General features: G+C 42.6%; 1 protein-coding gene across 1 annotated transcript; it reads left to right on the top strand.

Annotated features, from left to right (window-relative positions):
- Positions 1-348: 348 nt before the first annotated feature.
- PGGT1B (protein geranylgeranyltransferase type I subunit beta) lies at positions 349-11,186 on the top strand. The gene is made up of 9 exons (XM_032953757.2): positions 349-684; positions 1,640-1,758; positions 2,187-2,251; positions 3,007-3,158; positions 4,820-4,952; positions 6,642-6,687; positions 8,472-8,656; positions 9,988-10,096; positions 10,395-11,186. Exons 1-9 carry the CDS (start codon positions 443-445, stop codon positions 10,538-10,540), a joined length of 1,197 nt encoding a protein of 398 aa, XP_032809648.1. The 5' UTR covers positions 349-442; the 3' UTR covers positions 10,541-11,186.
- The last annotated feature ends 651 nt before the right edge of the window (positions 11,187-11,837 follow it).

Here is an 11,837-nt window from a genome sequence, read left to right as displayed (position 1 = left end):
CCAGGTGCATGATTAACTAGGCCTCACGCTGCTCCAGGTGCACTATTAGCTAGGCCTCACTCACGCTGCGCCATGTGCATGATTAGCTAGGCCTCACTCAGGCAGTGTCACGTGCTCGACCAACCAGGCCCCACCCAGGCCGCACCAGGTGCACGATCAGCCAGGCCTTGCACGGTCAGTCGGGCATATTTGCGGAACACACCACGCCGCCGTTGACCCTGGCCATTGACCGAGCAACCCAACGTTCCCACCAGCTCCCTCTGCAGGAATAAGTTTAAACAGCGCAGTACGGGCTGGGGGCGCGAGGGGGAGGGGCTGTGTCCCGGAAGTTCTCATTGTGCCTTGGCCGCAGCGTTCGCACGTGAGCCGGAAGTATTCCCCTGAATAGGGGAAATCCTCACGAAGCCGGAAGCGGCTGCTGTAGGCGAGAGCGCTCCCCGCGATGTCAGAATGCGGGCAGCAGCGATGCGAAGAGGAGCAGAGCGAGCGAGGGCAGCAGCAGTGCGAGGAGGAGCAGCGGAGGGAGCGAGGGTACCAGCCACAACAAAGGGAGCTGCGCGGGCGGCAGGAGGAGCAGCAGGAGGAGGCCTCCTCACCTCACTTCTCGCGAGATCGACACGTGCGCTTCTTCTCACGCTGCCTGCAGGTCCTGCCTGAGCGATACGCGGCCCTCGAGACGAGCAGGTGAAGGGCGAGCAGGGCTGGGGAACTTAAAATCGAGTTGATCCGTGTCCCTGCACTGCCCTCTACTCGCCACGCTGTAGCTCCCCGCGGTGGGTCGCTGGCGTCGGTTGGTAATGGATTGCCCGCCTGGCATTAAGAGTTTGTATTCGATATAATTGGTCATGATACGGTCAGCATACGCGTGTGTAGTGGTGTGCGTACTGCACACTGATTCTGAGCCCGGTTGACTAGATTTCCGGCCATTTTACCAGTCCTGTACCACCTCCCCTCTGTCGTCTCAGCTTTAACTGAGTGTCTTTGCGATGTGTGACAAGCGGTCGTGCGTGATGATCGCCACACCAACAGGCGACCTTAAAAGCACGGTTGTCACCTCAAGTTGGCACCTTCTATTAGCACTGTTGGCTACATACAGTGCGAAAGAAGTTCGGCATTCATAATAGGTGTTTCTTACAGCACTTGCCGCAAAAGTATATAATGATATACACGGCATCGTTATTGTTATGTGCGTCTGAATGTACGTGTATATATGCTCCTGTGTGAAAGAATCAACGCCTTAAGCAGCAGTACGAGCCTCCTGCCGTATTTGTTCACATTCCATTTTGTGTCTTCATACTCGAAGGAGCAGGTATAGAAGACGTCCGCTGAGGAGATGGAGCGATGGAAACCGTCCGTGTGTAGATCCTAGATGGATTGTTGAATCGCAGTGGTTAGTTGTGTGAGCAGCTTGGGGGGAGGCCTTTTATCTAGCAGTGGATTGACCGTGACGATGGCCCAAATTGAGCTGTGGGGATGCTCTCATTTCTGTGAGGCGGCAATCATCTCTGCAAAGCCCATGCAGTGCTGTCTGACCATCATGCCAAGACCATGGCTGAATGAGTGGCCCGTACCTTATGAGCCTGCCAGTGAGTGGGTGCGCTTGGGCTGAGCTGTGAACTGCTCTTGTGTTGCTTTGCAGGTTGACAGTCGCGTTTTTTGCTCTCTCTGGTTTGGACGTCCTCAATGCCTTGGGCCAAGTTGATAAAGAGAGAATAATTGAGTGGATTTACTCTCTGCAAGTTCTTCCAAATGAAAACAGTACGTATACATGTAAAACATGCACTTAGTTTTGATGTTTTCCGTTGTTGAGCTGCCAGCCAAATACAGCCTAGACCAGGGCATTCTAATGAAACATTCTCATGTTCTAGAAAGCTCGTGCAGACATGAGGCTTTGTTCACATTCCAGCTGTTGGTAAATCAATTCAATTCAAGTGCCTCCATTAAAGCCGGTGGAACACACCAATTATGGAACTGTTGCGGAAGAATTGTGTGGTCTGCGTGATGTGTCCAATACTTGTGTGGAAAAGAAACTAATTTCTGCCAAGACCAAAGACGGCCAATACAGGTTTTTTACAGGTTTTTTTTAAAGAGATAACAAATAACGATTCTGATAGCATTTTCATGATAATTCCGTTATGAAAAAATAAATATGGAAGTACTGCTTTAACCGCTTCTCACCTCCACAGATTCCAACCTCCACTGCTGTGGCTTTAGAGGGTCCTCTCAACTCGGCACAACACGCTTGTCACAGGTACCTTTTGTCATCCACCAGTGAAACAAGCACATGTGTCAAGTGTGTATTAAGTAGCACACACATTCATTCTGTATCGAGAATGCAAAGGATTGGAAATGTATTCTCCAACTACAGAACTGGGGTGCTTTTGGTGTTGATTGCGTTCTCCCACAGGTTAATCTTAGTTGGATACAACCTTCATGCTGGCCAAGTGTATACTATGAAGCCATGTCCTCTCATCTGACACAAAACTCACTGCAGTGTTGAAAGAGGCAACAGAGGAAAGGCTCATCGTTCTCAAACGTGCCGTACCCTACACGACAGCTCTTAAAGCAGCCTGACAACCATAAATATTGCCAACGTGGGGAATTGTTGCAATTTACAAGCTGCATAGCGCAGCATGTAAAATAAGTCAAATACAGTAAAACCTTGGATTGCGAGCGTAATTCGTTCCGGAAACATGTTTGTAATCCAAAGCACTTGTATATCAAAGCACTCGTATATCAGTTGTGCTCACGGGATGCTCTGCAGACAAAGCGTATACGTACACTACTCGCATTGCAAGACCTCTCGCTCGTTTATCAAATTAATATTTATTTAAAAATGTTGCTCATCTTGCAAAACACTCGCAGACCAAGTTACTCGCAATCCAAGGTTTTACTGTAGTACACAACGCAGAACTCTGTCTTTCACCTTTGTTTTATTTATGGAGACATGAGTGTCCACCTGGTGTCTGAGCCTCCTTCTGCAATATCTCTCTGCTCTGGGGCCAGGTCACGGGCGAGATGCATCCATATGACTCGGCGCACATCGCCATGACCTACACGGGTTTGGCATGCCTCATCATTCTGGGCGACGACCTGAGTCGTGTCGACAAGAGAGCCTGCCTCGCGGGGCTCAGGGCTCTGCAGCTGCTGGACGGCAGGTGATGGTGCCTCCCACACCTGGTCAACACCGGTGTGCGTTAACTTAACCCATCATCCCTCTGGGGTTAGTAAACAAAAAGCACCACTTTGTGAGAAGCTGAAAATCATTTCTGTATGGATTTACTTGTCCGGTGATAAGACCATGTAATTATTACCTCTGGTTCAAGGTTAATCGTTCATTTAAATGGGAACCCTTGACCCCTTTTTTAGTTTATATTACGATACACTCTGAGATAGGTGACCATAAGTCAAATCTGTAATACACAGTGGTCAATGGTGGCATAGTGGTTAGTGAACTGCACTATGAACCCTACCACCCAAGGTCAAATGATACTTGACCTGGTTCTGGCTCCCCTTCACCATCCCACTTTAACCAGCTAGGTGTAGTATAGTCAAACAACTACCTTGTATAATACAGTGGGGGGCTTTCATCCAGTAGTGGATTGACAAGGGCCTATAAATAATTTGTATTGTTAATGTCACACAAGTCATTTAATGTTAGCCTGATGGACACAAGGAAAGTAAATCTTTTAATTATAAATGATAGGGTACATAATTTATCTGTATTTTTGTAACAATGGTGGAGAACATTAAAGCACAATAAGGTATTAAAGTCGTGCAGGTATATTAACCATATAATACACGCTGTCTGCTTCACAGCAGAAGTCCAAGAATCTTGGACTTCTGCTGTGAAGTAAGCCATTGTGTGGCAGCATCGTCCACAAATTTTCGAATTTTAAGATTTGCAAATTAGTACATTTGGAAGCACATAGCATTCATCACCAAATGTTCAAAATCTAGCAGCACCTTTCTGAAAAAGAGTGTTGAAACTAAGTGAGGCTTTTCTGGATAAACAGGTATAATAATACAGGTCGACCTCGCTTCGTGCTCAAGATGTGTTCATGGAGAAGTGAGCTAAAATCAAATCAGCACTAAAATGGATCATTATACCATTGTATATATGGAGATGCGTTCCCGACAGCGTTATTTCTTTCGCATCAGCAATATATGGTGGCTTCATTGGGGTATCGGGAGTAGCTTTAACAATAATACAGATGCTAAGCATTTCATATTTGTATTATTATTAAAATAACATCAATAAGTATTGGAAACTACTGACTAGTAAATTCTACTCTACTCCTACAAGGCAGCGGTGGGACGACAAGGTTGGAGCTGCTGCGGGCCCCTATCTGGGTCTTAGTGATGCTCCCAATACAAATTTCTGTGGTGAGGTTTATTTTAAGTGGAGCCTGAGACTGTCCTGGTCTTGTGAGTCCTCATATAGCTAAATGTACTGTAATAACATTGAACATTTTATTGTAAATAAAACATTTTTATTCAAGTGTGACCACGAAATTGTGAAAATCAAATCGTGGGGGGGTGTGATTTGGTTGGCTCAGCGTACGTCGCTCTCATTGGCTGAGCAAATTATGGGAGCGGGAACATTTCTTTTGCAGACGCTGCTGCGTGTTTTCACTCTTTAAGGGATTTATAGACGTTTTGATTTTTTTTCATAATATTTATCCAGGAGAAAAAGAACACTGACGAATCGCCGTTCTACGGGGTTCCACTCGGCAAGATTTGTCTGTATATTTTCAGTGGTAACACACTGCCATGACTTTACTGACAATATTGTTTTCATGGTAATCTTTCCCTTCAGTTTTTCTGCAGTGCCAGAGGGCAGTGAGAATGACATGCGGTTTGTATACTGTGCATCCTGCATCTGCTACATGCTGGATGACTGGTCTGGTATGGATTTACAAAAAACCATCGACTACATACGAAACAGCCTGGTGAGTGAACAAGTACATCAAACGCGTCCCACGTAACGTGCGTAATGCGAAACCTGCATCTGTATATGTCTTCTGACATCACACCGCACGACAGGACTAATGAATTTGTGTTAATTTAGATACAGAAGCTATAGCACTGTGGACTTGTCATTTTCACGTCTAAGCTGAAGACTTTATTTTGAAGAAGAGTTGAAAAAAAATTCATCAGCTGACAACTCTGGTAGTGTAATTTGCAAGATTGTTCTGGGGCACTAAAATGGCAAACCAAGTAAAATAAACTAAAGCAATGCAGCAAATAGAAATCATGGAAAAAACAACTGCTTTACATGAGAAATAAAAAATATGCACAAACATAAATTCATATAAAATAATAAATTCCCTGTAGTGCAAGCTGGCTCAGGCAGATTATTTTTAGGCTGATCCCAGTACAGTTAAGTCACATAAACATTAAACAAATTAACCTTATGGCAGGACCCTGGGGTCCCGAATAAACGGAAGTCAAAATCGTAATTTATTTATTTTTGCCGACTCCGTCCCACCGCACACATAAACGCCGCGACCCACCTGGCGCAGATCATTCTGTTATCATGTCGTCCAAGCGCAGCGAGGACGAATGCGCAGAAGAAACAAAACGTTGAAACTTTGATTAGCGCATCGTGTAGAGCTCGTCGAGAGGAATATATTGCCGTATCGTACGCCATCAACAGACATAAAATGACGTGGCAACGCAGTTTATGGGACCCTGTGGTCCCGCCATAAGGTTCAAATACATGATGGCTTTTGTGTAAACAGACAAGGATATATGTCAAATGCAATTGCAAGTGAAGTTATGATGAAGCAACGGCTTGGCATCAAATTGTGATTTAGATAGGAGAGCAACCAATGACTTGGGTATTTTTTGGAGAAACACAATTATGATATGCAGAAGTTGATGGATGAGAGCAGATTGGAGTGCTTTTGGAAATCTTAATAGTGAAAATAAATATACCAATGTGCCTACATTTTTTTTTTTTAATCGGCATGTATTATCCTGCTGTGACATGGATCAGAAACTTGGACATTGGCAAAGAAAATTGAGCTTAAGTTTAAAATTACACATACATGTAGAGGTTCACGCCTGGAATAACACTGACAAATAGGAAGAGGAACACATGGATTGGAGATCTCGCACATTAGCGACATGAATTGACGTTCAAGAAAAGTAAGTAGGCTTAGGCAGGACACATTACGAGAAAGTATATTTGATAGTAGATCAGAATAACTACTGAGTTGCAGCCAGAGAAGGGAATATGTCCAGGAGGAGACACCTTCTGCTGCAATGGAGTGATGAAATCTGCAGCTGCTGTGCATTGCGTGAGCATAAATGATGATGGTCACTTGGGTAGGTCTTCATCCAATAATGGATTGAGTATGGCTGCTACTGACTGATATTTTAATGTATATATTTTTTTATTTTTCACCAGGGATTGTTGCTTGAGATGGAACACCTTGTTTGAAAGGGGGTCCAGTTTGTCAACTGACACGTAGTAAATATGTAATTACATGTATACAAACATTTCAATACAATTACAGTTGAGTTACAGAAACATAAAACATTTAGGTTCATGAGGAAGAATTAAACTCGAGATATTGTGGTGCCTTGTGATTGTAAAATGTACTAAATGGTCTCTGTTTTTGTGTTTTACTCAGAGCTATGATAGTGGATTGGCCCAGGGTCCTGGACTGGAGTCTCATGGTAAGCCTGTAGCTGCACATATCAATTGGTCATTGTTCTTCTTAATTAAACATTATTTGGCGTACCCAGCATGAAAGCCAGACAAACGGGGTTGGGGGGTAGACTTCATACGCAACCACATTCCTGCAAATAGGGAAAACAAGTTGGTTGACCCGGGCAACACGTTTAAGTAGAATTTTTTATTTCGTTGCATTACATTATACCTTCTTGGGACCTCCTTTGCAAGTACCAAAATATGAGAATAGCTTTTCCCCTTTGAAACTGATTGGTCCACACCAGAGACAGCTTTCTTTTGAGCCTAGTATCAAAACGGTGTTAGACCAGAGGACACCGTTTTGAGACTAAGCTCAAAAGAAAGCTGTCTCTGGTGTGGACCAATCAGTTTCAAAGACAATGCATATATTATCAGAGTACTTTTTTATTTGAATTCTGACCACAAGTATTGTGGTTAATGTAGACATGATTCCTTGTAAAAAGTTTAACTTTGGAGTTTTAACATCTTAGCACCTGTCTTGTTGCCAGAAAAAATGGGAAAACCTATTCTCATACATTATACCTTTCTTCCCTCTTCTTCCCCGTCCTTATAAATATGCTAAAGTCGTAACTTGCTGTGGTGCTTCCATCCTTCCTGCCGTTTCGCTGTTACCTCCAACTCTCTGAGTTGCATTGACCTTATGGGTGCCTCTGCATTAACGTGCTGGGGTCTCACTAACATGGCCACCTCCGCTCCCTTAGCCTCGATGTATCGATGGTTCTGGCTGTGTGATGGGCTGTGTGTCTCACTGGCATGACCACCGTTGCAGTGGTTCTCTTGCATTGATGCGCTTGCCTCTCACAGCGCAGTTGGCAGTGCCGCAGCTTGTGTTACACATAGACATGACATTAACTTGCTAATCTCCCTAATCTCTCTGCCTAATATCTCCCAACAACATATTGCTAATCTTCCATTAACACTGCTGTTGTGCGTATATGCGGGGATGATACTCTTATGCGGCGACGGAAGCTCATTTCATGTTAATCACTCTCCCTAATCTCTCTCTCCCTAATTACCCCATTAACACTCATACACACATCACTTACATGTATGTGTTCTGTAATCCATGGTTCTCTTCTGATCGAACATGCTTCTCTCGCCTTACCTTGTGCCTGTTTCAACTTATTCGATTTGCTTTGTCAATGCCATTTTTCATCTGTATGTCAAGACAGGTGTTATATATTGACTTAAAGCTTTCGTGACTGCAGGGATTGATTTTCTTTGGGTCTTTCAGTAAAGCCACGTAGATAGAAAAATATTCATATAAATATTTATATGAATATTTTTTCAAAATAAAATGTTTCTATCTACGTGGCTTTACTGAAAGACCCAAAGAATAGGTGTTATATACCCTGATAAAAAATGTGTTTTTTTTAGACATTGCTTGCTGCTTTTCATTTTCAAGTTCAGTTTTGCAAAAACATTAACACCTGTGTGCTTCTTTATATCACCGTTCTACCCTAGTTAGCTTTCAATAACTGCTATCTAACTTGGTGTGCATTGTCTTCACTCCATTTTTGTTTCTCTGGCAGATATCTTCAGTTGTTTAAAACATATCTGAAGTGCTGCTGTATATACTTTCAATGTATTATTTCAATTATTTACACTACACCTTAATGTATAAGAAATAAAACCAGCGGATCAGCTAGAGTTAAAGTTTAAGCTAAGATAATCATAAAGGCAGTGTAGCTTTGAATTAATCTCTGGGCCCCAGAAACCTGAGTAATTGATGTTGACATTGTATTTCCAGGTGGGTCCACGTTCTGTGCGATTGCCTCATTGTGCCTCATGGAGAAGCTTCACTCCGTATTGTCTGATCGGCAGCTGCGGAGAATACAGCGCTGGAGTATATTACGCCAGCAAAGTGGCTTCAACGGTCGACCTAACAAACCTGTGGATACGTGTTACTCCTTTTGGGTTGGAGCCACACTGCAGGTAGGCGGGCCTTGTGCTGTTGAGCGTCTGTTCACGTCATGCACAGTCAACACATTCCCTTACTCCAAGCATTGTTGTTCAATCTATTAGTTTGTGCTGCGCTCTGAGTGCGTACCCACTTGATAAGGTATGAGTGTTTCCTGATGCACCTACCAACGAATCTGTTGGCTTGGTCACCTGGAGCCTAAGTGCAGAACGACCGATGCAATTCTAGATATGGTATAAGTTACATTTTTCGTCTAAAATTTTTACTACTGTTATTTACTATATATATTTTAAAGAGCTATATAACTATTTTTTCAGAAGCGATATGGTCACAAATGATATCTCTGTGAAGTTGCTTATCACGTGGAAATGTATAGCAGCCAAATACTCAACTCTAAAGGTGTAACAAAAAAGGTTTTTTTTTAGAAAAAAAGCATCGTAAAGTTAGTCGTGGTTAATGTGTTCCATTGTCTGCACTTACAACTACACTACTACTCGCATTTAGCCATTATATTGACTTCACAAGAGTCATAGAATATCAGTGACTGTCCACTTTTTAAAAAAAAGTTGTATATATTCTCCACCTTGATGCTAAGTAATTCATGGCATGAGTGACAGTGTTGAATACACAGTTATGAATGCTGTTACAGAAGGAATGAGGTTGTTCATGTACGACACTGGAGACCGGAAATCTCAAGGATCCCTCAAGTGACAAGTTAATGATTGGCAGATTAAGGCAGAGCAAAACGAAAATCAGACCATGCTGATACCTACACTATTACCGAGACCATAGGAAGCCACTGCTTGCTCCTTGTGAGTCAATATTGGATGACTTGTGGTGCTAATCAAACATGACCCATCACTGCCTGAGTTAAATATATATATCCCAACAGAAGCTTCCTGTGCCTGGACTGGTGCCCAGACACCAGAAGACCCTTTGCCTCATCTCGCTCTCTTTTATTTGTGAGATGACCTTTATACATTTTCCATACTAGTTGTAGTTTTTGGCATGTGGGCATGATTCTGGTGACATGAGAATTAAGAGGACTGCAAGAATCAATATGCCACAGTCTACAAGGGACTGTGGTGTCTAACCTCTTTGCTGGTGAAAGATTAGGTCGGTGATATTAATACTTTCAACACTATTTTTGGGTTGCGTCACCTAGTAAAACACACTTGGTGTGGTATTGGTTGACCCATGGACAACCAGGCATGAGGTAACGTAACCAATGACTTGTGATACCTGGTTTTTATCCCTGTTTAAACCTTTTTTTTATTTGCATCAACACCAACTCTCATTTCAAACAATGTATTTAAAATATTAACCAAATGTTTTTGTTTTTCAGCTTCTCGACATATTCCGGTTCACGGATTTTGAAAAGAACAGACAATACATTTTATCAACTCAGGACAACCTCGTGGGTGGATTTGCAAAGTGGCCAGACAGTCATCCAGGTGTGTTAATTTACAATTCTTTATATAGCTTGCATGTGGTTACTGCTTATTTTCTGTCATATTGAAATACCATTTATTAAAAGGGACACTAGTTTTTCCTCTGTTTTTAAAGCAAGTGTAAAACTCATACTTAAATTGTTCTTAGAATAACAATATTTAGGAACTTGTATACAGTTCCCATATAACTTGAGCACTTCTGAATTTTAACACAGCTTTTCAGCGTGGAGTTGTACTTTATTAATTTGAATTCATTTTGCCACTGTCGTTTACCAATGTTGTGTGTGATGCACATGTACAGATGCCCTCCATTCATATTTTGGTGTGTGCGGCCTGTCTCTGCTGGGGGAGGCGGGCCTCGAAGAGCTCCACCCTGCACTCAACATGACCACAAGGGCCTTTGGGCACATTGTGATGCTGCACCGGCGCTGGCGTCGGGCCAGCTAAGCTGGCGTGGCTCAGGGCGGTTGCGCTTCTCGCGGTTTCCCTTTTGTGTGGATGTGAGGTAGCTAGCACAGCCCCGACTAGCTGTGGAGTGATGGACCAGCAAGGGTTAAGGGTATATTTATTTTGGTTGGCCAGGTGAGAGTTCAAGAGACCAGAATAGTCTCACTTTTGCAGCGTGGCCCTGGTCACCAAAATGACAAGCGAAACAAAATACAATTACAGCAATTTAGCAACTATAAATGAGTAAAAAACATTTGTCACATGAGAAATCAAAGATATTCTATAAACATACATCAATGTTTAATACTAAATTCCCTGTAGAGAAAGTTGGTTCGGAACAATTGTTTAGTCTGATCACAGTACAATTACATTTAAGTTATAGAAACATTAACAGCGATAGGGTGACTTTTATTTTAATATGTAAGCAGATGTATGTCAAATGGATATCAATTGCAGTAGTGGCACGAATGGAATGGTGACCCCATGCAGACTCGCAGTGATGAGCACTAGGCTGATTTAGATAGATTTTGCCTCCTTTTTTGGTTTTGTCATCTTTTTAAGTGCGGGATCAAATTATGATATGCTGTAACCAATTTTATCAACTGACAGTATCAACAACTAAATATAATGCTTCCAGGTGTTTTAATGTTGTGTGATTGTTTTTTATTTATTGCCATGCTCAGTATTATGTAAGCATTTTTGTAAAGGTCACCTACATGTTAGTTTTTTCATCACTGCAGCAGCAAGGATTATGCAAATGAACATGCCATTATACTGCCCCTAAATTGTTTATAGTATCTGGATCGGGGTGAGGGTCAAGGGGTAGGGGTTAAGGGTTGGGGGTTAGGGATTTTGTGTTTAGCGGTTAGGGGTTTACGGTTTGGCTCTGAGTTAGGCTTTGGGTTGGAGATTGGGTTAGGTGTTTTAAGGGGTAGGGTGGGGTTATGGTTTTTGGGTTATGGGATTTTAGGGTGTAGGTTAGGGGGTTTGGGTGCTGGTTAGGTGTTAAGGGGTTAGCTTTAGGGGTTAGGGGAATTCAGAACCCTTTTTGGGGATGGGAATTAGGCTTCCCTTACAGGAATTAAGGTCCTTTCCGCTTTTAGGCTTTTCCGGGTTGTTAGATAATTTGTAACTACATTTATTGATACTTCCCAGAAGGTTAAATCTTGACTTGAAGCTTTCATGACTGCAGAATTCATATTCTTGGTTTGCGATCAAAACGTAGTAGTTTTTTGTTTATTTTATTTTTATTATTTTGAACCTATCTACGTGACTTTACCGAAAGATCAAAGAATAT

The sequence above is a fragment of the Petromyzon marinus genome, chromosome 13 (assembly GCF_048934315.1).
Source record: "Petromyzon marinus isolate PM22_M1 ecotype Great Lakes invasive population chromosome 13, UKy_Petmar_22M1.pri1.0, whole genome shotgun sequence".
In the NCBI taxonomy this organism is placed as follows: domain Eukaryota; kingdom Metazoa; phylum Chordata; class Hyperoartia; order Petromyzontiformes; family Petromyzontidae; genus Petromyzon; species Petromyzon marinus.
The sequence above is the reverse complement of the archived record's forward strand: the minus strand, read 5'-3'. Positions and strand labels throughout refer to the sequence as shown.

Bases quoted from the DNA above. Each gene is read 5' to 3' on its own strand.
- PGGT1B (XM_032953757.2), top strand. From the start codon at position 443: ATGTCAGAATGCGGGCAGCAGCGATGCGAAGAGGAGCAGAGCGAGCGA. The intron at 685-1,639 runs GTGAAGGGCGAG...GTTGCTTTGCAG, and splicing joins GCGGCCCTCGAGACGAGCAG to GTTGACAGTCGCGTTTTTTG. The intron at 10,097-10,394 runs GTGTGTTAATTT...GCACATGTACAG, and splicing joins GTGGCCAGACAGTCATCCAG to ATGCCCTCCATTCATATTTT.